Here is a 16,603-nt window from a genome sequence, read left to right as displayed (position 1 = left end):
ACCCTCGCACGCCTGCGTGTGTGCACACCACACACATCCACACATGCCCGCTCACAGACCTGTACTCACACCTGTGCACACGCACACTCATGCCTTCCCCAGACGCACGTGTGCCCCCCACACGAACATGTTCACACGTGCAGTGTGCACCCACAGACACGTGCCCAGGAGCACATGTGTGCATGTACACATGTGTACCTGTGTACTCACCTGTATGCACGTACCTTCCCCGGATGCACGCACAGACCCAGGTGTGCTCACACTCATTGCACCCGTGCACAGGCACACACGCACACACGCCCCTCTGCTCTGCAGGGCCCCCACCGGGACCGCTGTGCTTGCTTTGGCCGCAGGGCCCTCCTTTCCCGGTGGGGTTCGCTGTGGTCAGCCTCCCGCCCTCGGTGACTGATCGCCGTCCTTGCAGACACACCTGGAGAGCCTGGGTGGGTGGAGGGAGGGCGGGCGCTTGGTAGCTTGTGGGTGAGCTCGTACTGGTGAGTCTGTCCTGCTGGGGCTTGTTCTTTTGAAAGAACCCAGAACGAGGGGCTGGTGAGTCGGGCTGTCCCCTCAGGCTCGCCCCCCACCTCTGACACCTACCCCCCCAGCACAGGTGAGAACTGACCCTCTGCCCAGCTGGCTGAGGGCCTTGGGGGGCCCCGAGGGGCAGTTCCCTCTCCAGAGGGCGGGCGGCACCTGTGCTCCGGGGCTCCCTCCTCACAGCAGTTCCCTTGACTGCTGCCTCCCCCACGCCCACCATGAACCGGACCCATTGCCCCTTATCACAGGGGGTGCTCGGTCCCTTCCTCCCGCGTCCTGACTCCTCTTACAAGCCCCTTCGACCAAGAAAAACCTGTTTCTCTTCGTCCAGGGCCCTTTCCTCCACTTCCTTCTGTTCACGGCTTACCAGTTCACCCTGAACTTCTGGTCCGCCTGCCACAGGGAGGAACGGCCCCTTCCTCTCTCCCCCCGAAACCTAGTGACAGATCGGATTGAGGCATTGATGCGAAATGAGCGTCACCTCCATCACCCTTCCTGCCCAGCGGGAAGTGGGACACTGCCCAGAGCCGGCGTTTTGTTCTCAGGGACGGAGCTCACTCCCCCCACCCCCAGGCCCACGGTGGTGAGAGGCCTGCTGGTGGTTTTGAAAAGGTGAATTAAAATATTCTCACGCTGAGACCTTCCAAATAAATTCGTCTTCCTCATTATCCCAGGAGGTGCCTCCATTTGGTGGCCTCTGGGGTCAGCCTGGCCTCTGTGGTCACTGCCTCGTGGTGGGGCCGCGGGGCTGGGGGGGGCCTGCTGTGCTGAGGGGCTGGCGGTGAACTTCAGGTGGGTGAGGAGGCTCCACAGTAAACGTCCGGCACGAGCCACGTGGCTGTGGCCATGCCGGTCCTGGTGGACAGCTTGTAGGAGAGGGCCCGATACTCAGCCTCTTTTTAAAAAACTAACAGGCTGTGTTTTCCCAATGGTTTTAGGTTTGGTGCGGAAACAAGAGCCCCCCGTCCTGCCCCCCCCCCACGTCCATTCGCCTATTTCTAATATCTGGGAGAGTATCGGACATTCTGGACAGGCGATGAGCCAGCCCTTGTCACGAACGAGGGTCCCTGCGTTGTGCTGGGCTCGCCGGGGTCGGGGCGCATCGGGGCTGTGCATTCCGTACATTCTGACACATCGCGATGTCCTGTAGCTGCCACCACAGCCTCACGAGGATGAGTCTCACCAGCCTGAGGAAAATGAGCCCCGCCCCCTCCCCCTCCCTCCTCCCAAAACCTCCGGCAGCCACTGACCTTTTTCACTATCTCCCTAGTTCTGCCTTTTCCAGAAGGGCACATACTTGCAATCCAGCCACCCATCTTTCAGACCGCCTTTTTCACTTAGAAACTCTTGTGGAAGGTCCCTCCCTGTCTTTTTACGACTTGAGAGCACATTTCTTCTGCTCTCTGAGCAGTCACCCTCCACGGTCCAGTGCACCACAGTCCACTCGTCCCTCACCCACTGGCCACACCCCGGTGCCTCCCAGTTTCGGGGACTGTGCGCATGGCTGCCATGAACATCGGCGTCCCTGCCTTGTCAACACACTGGGGTGAAGCCCCACATGAAAGCTACTTTTAAAAACAGGCCTTTAGCGTCTGTTTTCCTAGAGTCGGAAAGTTGGTGCCCTCTTCCTTCCTTCCGGCTGCCTTTCAGCAGACAGGCGGGAGGCAGAAAGGGGCAGAGCCGGCCAGGGAGGGCGTTCCTGTCTCAGGCAGTCGGTGCCCCGGTCTGGACAGGAACCCAGGTGGCTGCCCCTGCCCGTAACCGGCAGTGAACCGGGTGACCTGGTTCCTTGGAGAAACCTCCACAGAAAGGTGACAGGAGGGCCCAGAGCCGGGTTCGCCTGGGGCTGGGGCGGGTCCCCGTGGGAGGCAGTGTGTGGGAAGAGAGCCGCTTCAAAGGATTTCAGTTTTCTGGTTTTGCCTAATAATTACGTTTGCGCCTCCTCCCGTTCCCCGGTTTGTTCCCTTTGGCCTTTTTTCTCCTTTTTACTCGTGGTTCCCCAGGCTCGTGCGGCCCGGCAGCCCCAGCTGGTTTCATTCTTCCTGGCGGTTGATTTTTCTGACCTCATTCTGTAAAGCTGTTGTTCTCCACCGTGTTTGTTCCAAACTTAATTTCGCCTTTGATGTCTTAGTGTGGTTTCCATTCTCACTGGAGAAAGAGGTTCAATTTGCCGGGAACAAGCCGCCGCCTTCCTTTGGATTTGAACAGCGCCGTGGCTTTATGATCGGCTTTCAGGGACCGCGGTCGGCGAGTGCGTGCGTTTCTGGGACGCCGCACGGGCGTGAAGAGGAGCCCAGGGCGGCCGTTTGTCCTGAGTATCTTCAGAAAGGAGGAAGCGCCTTGCCGAGTCCTTGCAAAGTGTCTCCTTGGATGGGGCGCAGTCTCGGGGACTTCATTCCAGCAACACAAATACTAGTCGGGGAAGACGTATCAGGCTCTGATACATATCAACTCGCTGATGACTTTGGGTGCTTCTGGGCGCCCCCCCCAGGAGACCAGCAGAAAGGGAGGGAGGCCTCTCACTGCAGTTTTGTCGTAGCTCCGAGTCCCCCCACGGCAAGGGTTTGTGGGACCACCTGAAACCATCCCGAGTGGCTCACTTGTAAAGATTTTGAGTGGGTACTTGGGTTAAGATTTCCAGCAATTGTGTCCTGCAGAGATCCACAGAGCGCTCTACGGCCTGCACCCCGCACGTCAACTTAAAGGTCACGTCACGTGTCTCCGCTGTCCTAGTGCTGCTGGGGACAGATGTCGGTGACTTCTCTCATAAGAGATGGGGATGTGGGGATAATGTTTCTAGAACTACTGACATCGATGTCATCACGTATGCTCTTACACAGGATGGTACAGCTCTGTGGTCAATAGCATACATAGTCATTCGATAATTTCATTGCATTAAAAAAATTATATATTTGTGTTTTCCAAGTACCTTTGTCTTTCCCTTTGGAAAAATGGGGAGGACCCCCTTACCTCTGGGGTCGCCCGCGTGGGGACACAGGCAGTGCCCTCAGAGGGCCGTGGCGGCTCTGACGGCCTCTGTGTGCTGTTTCGTCGGGGTTGGCGTGAGGACACTCCGCTCCTCTCCTTGCTCGAGTGTGCACCGGGGGTGAGGAGGATCCACCTCCGTGCCCTGGCTGTGTGTTCTACTGTCCTTCTCGTCCCCGTGTCCTCCCCCACGTCTACAGCCACCGTCCAGCTTTGAAGTCCGTCGGGCGCTTTTGAGAGCTCGCCTTTTTCCTGTGCTTGACTCCTTGTCCCCTCTCCCATCTCATCCCGCTGCCCTCGTGGTTCCTGGGCGAACAGACTCCCCACGGGCTCCTTCCGGGGCGGCTCCGCGTGGCCGTCTCTCCTCCTCGTGGTCTGCTGTCTCCCCGGCAGTGAGAAAGTGGGAGCTGGATCAGGGACGCTGTGTCTGGAAACTCTGGTGGAGAGCGTCCTGAGTGTGTGGGGAAGGGAGGGACGCTCCTCCATCTGCGACAGTCGTGGGCGTCCCAGTCGGCAGGCTACCACCTAAGATGTTGGGAATCCTGGACCTGGATGGTTCTGAGGACCAAGTACCTGCTTTTGCCCTCAGTTCTCTCACTCCGGAAACGCCAGACAGTTGTCTGTTTGCCAGCCTAGGTTCCCTGGGATTTAGCGAGCAGCTGGCTGTGCCGAGGTGAGCGGGGCGGGCCTGCTCCTGCCCCCCCGGAGCCCCGGTGCTCGGCACAGACTCCACGGGCCCTTCCCACTCAGCGGGACCCTGAGCCCTTCCTTTTTCCCGCGGGCCCTGTCACCTCTGTGCCTGTTAATCAGGGACACCGGCCCTCCGAGGACAGGTCATCCCGTGTGCACCCTGCGGTCCTGTGAGCTGACCACATGCTCCCCTGTAACGCCTAGGATTCGGGCCCTGGTGTCTCTGGGCCCCGTTTTTCTGCCCAACACAGCACCTGCTTGGTGAGAAGATGAACTTGCCAGCAGCCGCCAGTTTGGCCTCCCCGCAGGGAGGCTGTAGGCCTGACCGGTTTTATCTGCGTCCGGTTCTGTTCAAGCTGCTTCCCGAGTCTGCCGCCGACCCCTGTGGCAGGGAGTGCCTGCCGCCTCCCCATTGCGTGGCCGCGCTTTTGCCCCGACAGTTCTAGTTCACCCCTGGGTTTCAGCGTCTGTCCCGCTTCTTCCAGAAACTTCTGTGTTCAGTGTGCCTTGTCCTCTCTGAAATCCGCTAGCTGTTTCAGTCTGCAGCACCGACCTCTGTCACGTCCTGCAAATATTTACTTCGTCCTTATAAATATTTACTTTCCGATTGTGGCGTTTTGGCAGAAAGCCTTGTGGGCGGCGCCAAAGGGGCCCTCAAACCGTTTGTTTCTCCTCAGAAGTGAAATATCATTTTGCGAGTTCACATGCCCCACCTGACGCTTTGTGTGGTTTTGTTTCTTCCAGGGACTTGAAGATAGAAAATCTGCTGCTGGATGAAGACAACAACATCAAGCTGATTGGTAGGACTTGCTTTTTCTTCTCCCAGGAGACTAGCCGCCGAGGCTGTGCTGCTCATGGCCTCCCCTCTGCTCCTGCAGAACCGACGTAGGAAAGGGTGCCCGGCCCATTGTCGGCCCCCGGACGGCACTTCCAGATCACGTCCTGTACCGCCAATATTTAGTAGTGGTTCTGAAAATGAAATTTAACTTGAAAAATAATTTAAACCTAAGTAGGAAGGTGAGGTGCTATGAAGTGACCATGAAATGGGCTTCACAGCCCGAAGTGAGCTTTCGGGTTGTCCGGTCTTCAGCTTCTCCCTAATCTCAATGGATCTGAGCTTTTATATGTTTTTTTTTAATTTGGATTAACTGTAAACCTTTTTAAAAATGGTGGCTGGCGTTTGGTTCGGAAGTGCGGCCCGTAGCTTAGCCCTATCTCACTTCTCAGTCCGCACAGGGGATGGAATCTAAGGCACGCAGTGTCCTCGTCTGCTTGTCCCCGGGTCCCCAGCCCCAAGGCGCAGGGCGGCTCTTCAGGGAGACACTGCCTAGGGCCCCAGCGAGGTCTGTACCGATCAGAAGGCAGTTCCGGGAAAGAGCTTGTAGGACCCGGGGCACGGCTCAGGGTCCCTGAGCGGATGGACGCACTCCGAGATCCTTCTCTAGAAGATTCCGTCGCTGTTTGCCTGTGTGGCGGCTCTTGGCCAAGGCTCGGGCGCCCCTTCCACTCTCAGCTACTAGACGGTGCCAGCATTTACTCTGTTCTTTTCTTTCTTTCTTTCCCCACCTCAAGGGCAGGGAGTTTCTCCCCAGCCAATGGCTCGAGAAAGGCTTTAGGGGGAAAGAGACGGACCAGTGACAGGCGGTACTGGACATACCCGTAGTTAGAAGATTAGTAATTCAGAGGAAGCCAGCTTCCCCCGAGAGATTTTATTTTATTTTTAAAGACTTCATTTGAGGGAGGGGAAGGGAAGGAGAAAGAGAGGGAGAGAAACATCAGTGTGTGGTTGCCTCTCCTGCGCCCCCTACTGGGGACCTAGCCTGCAACCCAGGTATATGCCCTGACTAGGAATTGAACTGATGACCCTTTGGTTCACAGCCTACACTCAGTGCACAGAGCCACACCAGCCAGGGCTCCCCCAAAGATTTTAAAGAATGTATCCTTAGAAGACGCTTGAACAATTCAGAGAATTTTCTTCGTATCAGATTGACCCTTGACTTTGTCTCGAGGGCTGAGTCCAGCTGCTGTAAACCAGGCTGATGACCCGACGCCTGCAGGTTGTTGGTCTTGGTTCTGGGTCTGCGGCAGCAGGACACTGAGGCTGGGCCTGGTGGGCTGAGAGTTGGAGATGGGGGGTGGTTTGGGGGCCCTAGCCGTCTGACCTGACGGGTGACCTGCCTTCAGAAAACGTGGAGGTGACAGGGACCGCGGTCCCCTCCGGCAGCCGAGATCGTGGATGAACAGGCTGCGTGCAGGCTGGGTGTGCGTTCCCGTCCAGTCGGGCCCCAGGCTGGTGATGGGCCGAGTGTGGTCCCCGGGTGGTCCCCCACCTAGTGCCTCTGAGCGGAAACGGTTTTCTTTGCTCACCTCTGCCTGCCTTCCTGCTCCCGCGCCGGCTCCATCTTCACCCCCCACCCCCACCCCCTGCGAGAGCCCTGGACGAACATCTGGAAAGCAGGGCAGGTAGGTGCTGCAGGGTGAACGGGGTGAGCAGCGCTGCTCGGAAGGTTCTGGAGGAACTGGTGGCTGTAAACGTGGGCGCCTCTCTCAGGTGCTCACAGACGGACCCCTGAAAAACCTGCGGCAGAAGACCACGGAACGAGGGACCTGGGCCGGAGCCCGCTGGCTGCCTGCGGTGTGCTCGGGGTGGCCCCTTGGAGACCAGGAACCAGGCGTTCACCTTTTATGGATCGTGCTTTCGATTTCTTTCTTTTTCGAATATTTTTTCAGGTGCAGTTTCGTCACTAGCACCCCGTGTCAGTGGCAGGTGTGGTTAGACTGTCACAGACTGGGAACCTCGCTGCTCAGACACTGTCACCCCTCAGCCAGGCGGCGCAGCCTTGGGCCCCTGGGGCACCGCTGGAAATAGGGTGTTGAGAGCCAGGAGTCCCAACACTGCTGGTCCCCAGGCTCCGAGCACTGGCCCCGCCTCTGACATCACCCAGGAGCCGGGGACCCTGAGGAGCCCAGCTCCTTGTAGCCGAGGGAGCCGCCCCAGACGGCACCTGGCTCATTCAGCAGAGTCTGGGTTTCCTCGTTTTGTTTTTTTTTCCCACACGGTGGGGCCAGGAAGGGAAGTGCAGGAGGGAAGCCGTGCCCGGGTCCTGGGTGTTTCTGCCCCTAGTGGGGCAGTCGGACCAAGTGTCACTACAGCCGCCTTTTTGCAGCTGGAAAGCCCTTTGAACGTTTTCTTCAAAGGAACTTTACCTGGTTTTTCAGAAGTCGATTGTGACTACTACCACTTCTTCATAGTTTCTCTTTCTTTGAAATATTTTGATTTAAATGGATTGACCAAAGGCGTGTTCCAAATAAACGAGAGTTAACCGGGAGTGAGATTTGATTTCATCAGGACATTTCCCTCCTATAACAAAGCCGTCTGACCCCCGACCGTTGATGTGACCTCAGCGTGTGACTGGGGGGGGAGTGCCGCACCTCCGGTTTCCACGGCAGCCCTCACCGGGAGCTCTTCAAGATCCCCGGGACAGCTGACTCCGGTGTCACCAGCTCCGACAGTCGCCCACCTGGGGACCCTGCTGGGAGCTTGTGTCCTCATTACAGGCACCTCCCTAAAATGCTACTAATTACAGTGACGCACGGAGAACAAACTGCTTATTTCTCTACAAGCTACTTTAAACGAAACCCTTTCCACTGGACCAGCATAAGCCACTTAAACTGCAGATTTTGTCTCCTCCACACGCTCCTCCCGCTAATTTATCTTCCTGAAACTATGCCGAAGATAAGGCAAGGCTGTGTTCCCACACTTGCCTGGGAACCGCAGCCGCCCCTTACCTCGCTCGCGGCCCTGTCTGCAGTCAAGCAGGTCTTGGCAGACCCGGGCAGGGGAAGTGCACCGAGTGGCGGGGGTCTGTGACCCCCCGGGGAGGTGAGCGACAGAGTCTGGACTCCCGTTTTAATTTCAGAAACCGAGAGCTGGGTTTTCTGGGACCCCAGGAGAAGGACGGCCCAGGAAACGCCCCTCGGAATGCTGCCCAGGCCGTACGTGGGCCTTATTCCCTGGGCTGCCCTTCCCTAGAGTGGGCGCCCTCGGGCCTTCGTCGTTCAAGTTCCTTTAGGCTGATTTTCAAACTGAAAGCATTTCAACGGCCATCCGGTGCAAAGCTCAGCATGAGCTTCCTTCTTGTAAAAGTAGTCATACCCCCGCCTTGCCTTTGCCTCCAGGACCCAGGCCCTGAGAGCCCGTTGAACAGGGATCCCACCCAGCTGGGGTGTGAGACCCCCTCCCCAGGGCCTCCTGGGGAAAGGCGATGGGGCCAGGGCGGGGCTGGGGCAGTGGGGAGCCGAGGACGAGAGGAGGAGAGAGGCTATGAGAATCAAAAGGGAGCCATGAAGAAATAAAAGTCTAGTTTGGCATGGGGACGTCGTACACGTGGCTCGGCGGTCGGTTGGCCAGTCCCGTTGTAGGAGCTGAGACTCCATCTCCAGCCCTGAGGCTTTGAGAGCCCAGAGGAGTTTTCAGAGCTCTGCCCAGATGGGGTTTGGAAAGCCGCCTGGGCTGTGCGTCTCACCTCACTGAGCACTGGGGGCGGCACTGAAGCGTCTTGACCCACAGCGTGTGACAGCTTCACGGACTCACCCGCATGTCTTCTTTCCGGAGCGTGCCCGGTGGTCATGTTCTTGGCGGGTGGAGACATGTTAAAGGCCAGGAGAAAACACGGTAGCAAAGTTAGACGTACATCCCGCCAGGTGGGAAGGTGCGAGGGTTTTGTTCAAGATGCAGAGCTGGTCGGTGAGTCCCTGCCAGCAGCCCCTTCCTGACTGAGCCCTGTGGGCGGACAGTCCTGCGTTTGGGGACGAGAACCGCCGTGTTTATATCGAAGTTGGAGGAGGAACTGTGCGTGATCTGGGTTCTGAGCTCAGCAAAGACTGAGGACAGCTGTCAGGTGAGGGCAGGACACTAGGAGCTGTCCAGTCACCTGTCTTTATGATCAGAGGCAAACTCGGCTGCAAAGGCAGAAGGGCCAGGGGAGGGCGCTTTGGATGCGGTCCTCTTCCTGCCTCCTCCCAGGTGCCCTACTCCTCGTCCGGGAACAAAGTGGTGCCGTGGGTGCCTTCGCCTGGTGCTCGCCGCTCTCTCCCTGGCGTTATTTTGGCCGCCAGCACCAGTGCCGTCTGCGTCACTGGGTGTGTGGCACTCGCTGTGCGGAGCACCATCTGTGGCCGCCTGCATCAGGAGCACTGTCGGAAGATTTGTATGAAACGAAAGCACTCAGTTGCAAGAGTCATCTCTACATGGGGGGTCGCCTGTCACACGGGGGGACGCTGACACCAGCCCGAGAAACTCAGTCTTCCGTCCGCTTTTCCCAGGGGCCACGGGGAGCTGGGTCGGGACTCTGGGGGCCCCTACGTGGCCTCCCTTCCTCCTCCATCCTAGAAAGCAAATTTCTGTCTTTCCTGGATGGATGACTCATTCAAGGCTTGCTAGAAATGTGTTTCGGTTCCACATTCTTTTGGCTCAAGCTGGGTTTTATGGGGAGGCCGGAGAGAAACATGTTTCCAGCACAGCCGCCTGGAGCCCCGCGTCCAGAGGTCAGTGTTCGCCGCTGCCAGGCGTCCTTTCGGATGCTCAGGGAGGTGCGAGCCAGAGAACGTTTCCTTTCCTGCTGCCCTCCCCCCTTCCTCCCCGCGCCCACCACTTGCTAATGCCGAGCTCTCTCTGTTGCCCCTCTTTGTAGACTTTGGGCTGAGCAACTGCGCCGGGATCCTGGGCCACTCGGACCCATTCAGCACGCAGTGTGGCAGCCCCGCCTATGCCGCGCCCGAGCTGCTGGCCAGGAAGAAGTACGGCCCCAAGATTGACGTCTGGTCCATGTGAGTTGCCGAGTTTGTGAAACAGGCCCCCACCCCCAACCCCGCGTGGGCTCCGCTGCCCCTCCCCCCAGCGGCGGCGTTCAAGCCTTTGCTGAGGAGGTGTTAGGTCGGAGGCGCTGGCACAGTTGCCGAGTGACTCTTTGGGGCCCGGCTTCCCATGGCTTCCTTCTGGTCGTTCCTCCACAAACTGCCAGAGAGGCCGTTCCCGAAACTCGTCCAGGTGCCGGGGAGGTGAGAGGACCAGCCCTGTACTCACAGAACTCACGTCTTTTCCCTGCTTAAAATCCTCCCGTGTTTTTTCCACCAGCATCTGCACAAACTTGGCCCGGGGCCGGGTGACGGGGGCCAGGACCCGTCCGCCCCAGCGCCCGCCCCTCCCCTCCCCCACCCCACGCAGTGCTCACGGTCGCAGCTGCGCTGGCCTCCTTCCAGTCGCCCCGTCACCGGGCCTTGCCCACCTGCCCCCTCGCCCCGAAGGCCACCCAGCTCTCCACGTGGCCCGCCCCGTCCCACACTCCAGGCTGCACCTAGTGCCGCCTCCAGGGGCCGTCTGTGTCCCCGTTGCACGGCCCCCTCGCTCCTCACTCAGTCTCCTCCTAGTGCAGCACCTTCGTGTTCCTCCATTCCTTTGTGTCTGGCTCCCCGATGCTGCCGGAGGGCGGACGCCTGGCTGGCCAGCCCACCAGCGCCCAGCACCGGGGGCCCCACTGGAGCCCTGGTCCTGGGACCCAGGTCCCTCACAGTCCCCTCAGCCTCACGCGTCAGTGGCACAGGGAATAGGTGTGGAAGCTGGAGATGAGAGGGGCTGATTGGAGCTGAGGGCGAGGTGTTCCAGAGCATTCCTGGAGCTCACTGCAGCTCGGTGTCCGGCAGGCTCTGTGCCGTTTACTCTCCGCGGTGACCCGGGAAAGCTGGGACTTTCCATCAGCCCCACTTCACGGAGGAAGAGAAACTGATCATGGGAACTAATGAAATGTCTCAAGGTCACAGAGCCATGAGTGGGGCAGCTGGCAGTCCCCACCCAGGGTCTTGAGATGAAGGACTGAGTCTTGATTGTGTCATATGAGCCCTTGACTGGGCCTTCGATGAGCCATTCTGCCTGTCCCCCACCCATCCTCTAGCTAACTAACGCCAGTTTCCCGCCCCCGATGTGGTCCGACGGCCCCCCAAGCACAGCCCCTCCCGGCCAGAAGTGTTCTCTTTCCCTGGTGTTTTGGGGGAGGCCAGCAGCCCTGGGCCCTCCTGCCTCCTGCAGGCTGGCATGGCGGCCTCCCTCGTCTCCTCAAGTCCCTGATCTCTGCCCTCCTGGCCCTCACCTGTGGTCCTGGAGTCACTGCTCACCTGCTGGAACCCCTCCAACTGAGGTCAGAGGCAGGGACCACCCACGTTGTTCAGGGATCCTTTGGCACCTGGCACGGAGCCTGGGCTAGAGAGGGAGGGACGGACGGACGGACAGAGGGGGAGGGACAGGCCTGTCAACTGGGCAAACAAACACAGGGTCAGGGCTACAGTTGGCAGAGGAAGCCGACTGAGGGGCTGCAGAAGTGGGAGGAGCCCCTCGGTTCTGGTGGAAGCTGGAGAGAGAGGACGTAGGCGTGGGAACGGGGTCTGAGGGCCACGGAGTTCCCTGAACCTCCCCGCCCCCCACCTGGAAGGTCCAGCCCATCAGCAGGGGCACGTTAGTCAGGACACACTTCCATCGCCGATCCCCGGACAGACAGGAGGGGCCCGCCCTGCCCCCTCGCCGCTTCCCACAGGCGGTGTGACTGGGCCGCAGGTGACCGGTGGGGGTGCTGGCAGGGAGGGGCTGCGGGGGCCCTGGTGACTTGGCCGTATTGCTGACCACAGACTCCAGGCCGGGCCCGTGAAGGGCCCCGAGCCCTCCCCGACACAGCCACTGCCCAGCAGGGCCCGTCCAGGAAATGAAATGCGCTGGCGGACGGTCCCCTCTGGCACGAGAGACCTCCTACAAGTGTGGGTCACGCGACTGCCCTCCGCACCTGTTTAGGGACGAATATGGGTCTTTTTTCCTTAACAGCGAACCCATTTATGCTAAAGGGGAAGCTCTGAAAGGGACAGATTTTGCCCCAAAAATGAGAAAATGAGGCTGTGGAGAGTGGGGAGCCTGAGAGACCAAGAGATTCGGGGGTTTCGTATAAGTTTGGCGACAGGGAAGGGGGTGGGGACACAGTGACCAAAGGGAAAGCGAAGACTGTGGCTGGGAGAGCAGGCGCCAGTTTGCCCCTGAGGTCTGGCTCTCGAGGGGACTGGACAATAATATGGTGTGGTCACCGGTTGTCATGGTGACAACCACGGGGCTCAGCCTGTGGGAGGGGCCTCTTTCTAGCCGTCCCTGCTGGGGCAGGAGTGTCCTCGGGTCTGGGAGTAGGGTGGAAGGAGGGAGCCCTGAGCTTGTCACAGCCCTGGGAGAGGCCTGGGCTGTGCGGCCAGGGGGCTCTTGTCCCCTCCCGGTCACTGTAGGTAGAAGGAAGCCACTCACCCCAAATACCGGGCAGCAGAAACCCAGGCTGCCCGAGCCGTGCTGTCTGAGGGTCAGTTTCTGGCTCAGCCCCTCTGCCCAGTCCTTTGATGGGGCAGGGACCCCCTTCAGTGGCCATGGATGCCCCGCTTCTCCATTTTGGGAGCGGGTCCATTGCCACCTGCTGTTACCTGGGAGCAAAGACTGTGTCCAGAAACAGTGGGGGCGTGGAGGGGGGTGCAGGTGCAGGAAGGGTGGGCATGGCCCAGGACCAGGGAGCGGGGACGTGCCTTCCTGCTCCCCAGCTGCCGTTGTGCTTGGGCCAAGTGGGGGGCCGCTGGGCGTCTCTTTCTTTGCTAATGTCCTGTTTACTCGCATTTTCCCCACGAAGGAGGCACACTGGCAGAGGACCCTCCACAAAGCCCCCAGCAGGCCTCACTCCTGGTCCTGGTGCCGCCAAGTAACACGCTCCAGAGGCTTCGCTAGACGGCCCTAAACCAACGGTGGTGGTGTGGGTCCGGAGGCCCGGGCGGGACCTCCGACTAGACCAGACAGGGCAGCCCCACGGTCTGTCCCGGTGCCCCCGGTCCCTGTCCCCGTGCCCCAGGGGGCGGTACAGCTGAGGGGGCTCCCTCTGCTCAGCCCGAAGCTTCTCCATGTTGTTGGTCCGTCTAGTGAGCGAGCCGCCCCTGGAGCAGTCCTCAGAGTCGGGGCTGTGTGGCCCACGCCCAGTTCACAGACACGGCCCAGGTCAGGTCTATTTAGAGCTGTGATAAAGCCTAACAGATCGAAGTCCTGACCCCCAATGTGGTGGCGTTTGGAGGCAGGGCCTTGGCGGGTGTTTCGGGTTAGGTGGGGTCAGGTGAGGCCACGCACACGGAGCCCCGGGAGCAGATTAGGGTCCTTATCAGAAGAGGGTCCAGAGAGCTCACACGTCCTCTGTCACATGAGACACCGTCACACAGTCTGTGAGCCAGGAGCACGGCTCTCACCCTGACCTGGGACGCCCAGCTCCGCACTCTGGGAAACAGAGGCCCATTGGTGAGGCCTCCCTGCCCGTGGTTCTGGTTGTGGCAGCCTGGACTGACCCAGCCACAGGCTTCCCGCAAGTGTCCCTGGGAGCACAGGGCAGGCAGGAGGCGGAGTGCAGGGAACACCCGCGTCTGCCGTCCCGGTCCGGTCGGGTCAGGAGGGCGTCCGAGGCCAGCACAGCCTGCGCGTGCGGGTCCAGGTGGAGTTTGCCGGGTGGAGGGGCGGGGCCCTCCCAGCCAAGGTGGGAAGGCCACTGTTGCTCTCAGTCTCGGAGAAAATGGGAAGCTTCAGAGCCTGTGGCGGGCGTTAATTTTCTGCTGTTTTGGGAGGCTGTGTCTGAGACGCAGCAGGTCTCTGGGGCCTTCACCTTGGCTGCCATGTCGGACACGGAAAACCCAGGGAGAATGCAACGTAAAAGGCTGTCGGGAAGACGTGGAGCCAGTCCCCTCTCTGGTCAGACACTGTTGTCACCAAACGTCCCTTTTTCTTGCTCGGAAACAACAACAACTGTGAAGAGTCTGTCTCCCGAATTGAAAGCGAGCACCCGCTCCAAAGGGTCTGGCCCTGGGCGGACAGACGGGCCTTTTCCCGAGACTTGAGCCTGAGTGAGGGACAGAGCCGGCTTGCCCCTGGGAGGCTCTTCCCCACGCACAAGGCCGCAGCTGCCCCCCTGCCGTGAGTCCGGATGACGGAGGCGGAGGGCAGACCTTGCCTGCACCTCGGGGGGGGGGGGTCCCATCATTTTCAGTGGTCATGACTCTCATACATGGACCACGTATGAACATCTTTAAAATCGTTCACTTCCTTCCTCTCACCCAGATGAATGAAATACTTAGGTCTGTGTTTCCAGTCAGCTGGGAGATTTCAGATACGAAACCAGAAATGTTCGCTCTGGTGCAGTGAACCTTTTTTATTGCTAACCGACTTCTCCTCAGAGTGGCATGCACGGTAATTCAAAAAAATTTAATGCAGATACACCTTTTAAATGAAAAGAATCAAAATTGACTTTATTTTCAGAACATTATAATGCTTGTTGGAGAACATTGGTGTCTCTCTAAGGGTAACAGAGATGGAAATTGAGACTTCTGGCCCCAACAGGTTGAGAGTCCAGTATTTTTCAACCAAGGCTGCTGTTGGCTGTTGCGGGGGCCCCTGGGGTGGGTGACGCGTCTGCGTGAGGCCCGATGCTCGTGGGGATGGCGCTCAGACCCCCTCCCGGCCTCGTCGAATCTGTTTCCCTTCATGGGGTGCTCTGCCCCCAGGGCTGCCTTTTGGGGAGACCAGTTGGCCGAGAGGAGCCCATCCACTGGCTGGTAACAGAGGAAGGGGGGCATCTGGTCCAGGGCTCGACCCTGTTTTGTAAAAGTGATGCGTGACGGGACAGCCTTTTCTGTCTGTGCAGACCCCTCAACACGAGGGGCGGCAGGAGGGGGAGATGGAAAGGGGGGGCCCGGGCCTCCTTTTGGGTGGTTTAGAGCGTTTGACTTTCAAGAGAGAAGCTTGTTTTGGCTGCTGAGATTTTTCAGTTACAAAATCTGAGACTTTTTTTTGGTAGTTAGCATCTGCATTTAAAGTAGAAGAGGGGAAGGAAGGAAGGAAATGGGAAAAGTCTTAAAATCCATAAAAAACGACTTGTTGGTGAAAACAGATGAGGGGCGGTCACGACGCCCGAGGTTTTCCGTGGGGATGGAGCTGCTCCTGCTCTCAGGCCCCCCCACAACCGGTTTGGAGACTCTGCGCTCCCCCCCCTCCCCCCGCCCCCTCCCCCCCAGACCAGAACTGGCGTGGAACTTCGGTGCTGGTTCAGGTGCAGGGTTTTTCCAAGGCAATTTCTCGAAGAATCACATAGAAGCAGAGGTTGGCGGAAGGTTCTGTCTGCTGCATCTGGCAAATGGGGGCCAGTGTTTGGGGGCCCTGGCCACCCGCCCGCCCGTGGGGGCGGCTCCTCCGACCCTCTGCCTGCCAGCAGAGCTCTGGCCCCGGCGTTGCCCCTGCCTCTTCCCAGAGTCGCTGGCCGACTTCCCCACTCACAGTGGCCGGGACTCTGTCTTCTCAGCGATGGCAGGTGACGCCCCGTTTCCTCCGGGGAACACGGGCTCCGGATTTAATTCCGACGTTTCCCCGCTTCCGTTGTCCAGGGCCTCTCCCCAACTCCTCCAGCTGCCCCTTGGGGTCACTTTTCTTTCTCTTTTGTCAGCGGCGTATCCCACCCTGGCCAGCACCTCTGGGATTTCTTCGACCCAGTGATAGGCCCCTCCCCCCGTTTCTCTCTGCGCAGAAAAACCCAGGTCGTATTTGCTTGTTGCCTCCCTGCATCCCAGAGTCTCATCACTCTCTTTATTTAAAACTCTCTGTGGTTCTCAGGGGCCTCACGTTCGCCGTGGAGAAGCTAGAAAGCCCCTGGGCCGTGTTTCAAAGCCACGTTGGGCAATGCTGACGTGTTTGGGGGCCCGTGTTTGGGGTCCAGGCTAATGCTGCAGGGTTACCGAGATTCGCGGGCCGCGTTCCGCGTTTCTCCTCGGCGTCCCCACAGACTGTGAACCGGCAGAGGGCCAGCTCGCTCGCTCTCTGCCCAGGCAGTGAAGGAAGGAGGGGCTGTGGGTCTGCGGGGGGAGGGGCCCGATGCTCCACCCGGCTTCCTTCTAGAATCCCTGGGACCCCACGACCGTTAATGTGGGCGTCCCTAATTAGTGGGCAGGTACGGTGACAAGTATGTCCTTCCTCCTGTTGTTTTTAAAAGTTTGGGGATGAAACAGTGGGTCACATTCGTTAGGCAGTGAATTTATGCAAAACCAGCCCTGGGCTCCTTCCGCGGCTTAGTTCACTTGCCACCCCCCCACCCCCGTCCAGCCCGAGCGGTGAGTGCGGTTACTGTCCCTGTGTTGTAGACCCGAGGGCTCGGGGAGTGAGGGGGCGGGCGCTCTTTAGGGGTTCATGACCGTTCTTGGTGACAAACTCCTCCCAGGGAACTGAATCCTGGAGTTCATTTGGTAAAACACCCAGTGGGAGTTACCATGGAAACCACTGGCTCAGTCCCCGCCGGCCCACAGC

At 59.2% G+C, this 16,603-nt stretch overlaps 1 protein-coding gene across 4 annotated transcripts in view; it reads left to right on the top strand.

Annotated features, from left to right (window-relative positions):
• The window catches only part of HUNK (hormonally up-regulated Neu-associated kinase), a 66,217-nt gene that overhangs the window by 29,809 nt on the left and 19,805 nt on the right, over window positions 1-16,603 (top strand). For all 4 annotated transcript variants that reach the window (XM_037161439.2, XM_053657770.1, XM_053657771.1 and 1 more), the window contains exons 3-4: window positions 4,957-5,012; window positions 9,906-10,041. In XM_037161439.2, the coding sequence (XP_037017334.2) occupies window positions 4,957-5,012; window positions 9,906-10,041 (192 nt within the window). The remainder of the gene's footprint in view (window positions 1-4,956; window positions 5,013-9,905; window positions 10,042-16,603) is intronic.

The sequence above is a fragment of the Artibeus jamaicensis genome, unplaced genomic scaffold, assembly GCF_021234435.1.
Source record: "Artibeus jamaicensis isolate MK-2021 breed Jamaican fruit bat unplaced genomic scaffold, CSHL_Jam_final scaffold_474, whole genome shotgun sequence".
Lineage (NCBI taxonomy): Eukaryota > Metazoa > Chordata > Mammalia > Chiroptera > Phyllostomidae > Artibeus > Artibeus jamaicensis.
The sequence above is the reverse complement of the archived record's forward strand: the minus strand, read 5'-3'. Positions and strand labels throughout refer to the sequence as shown.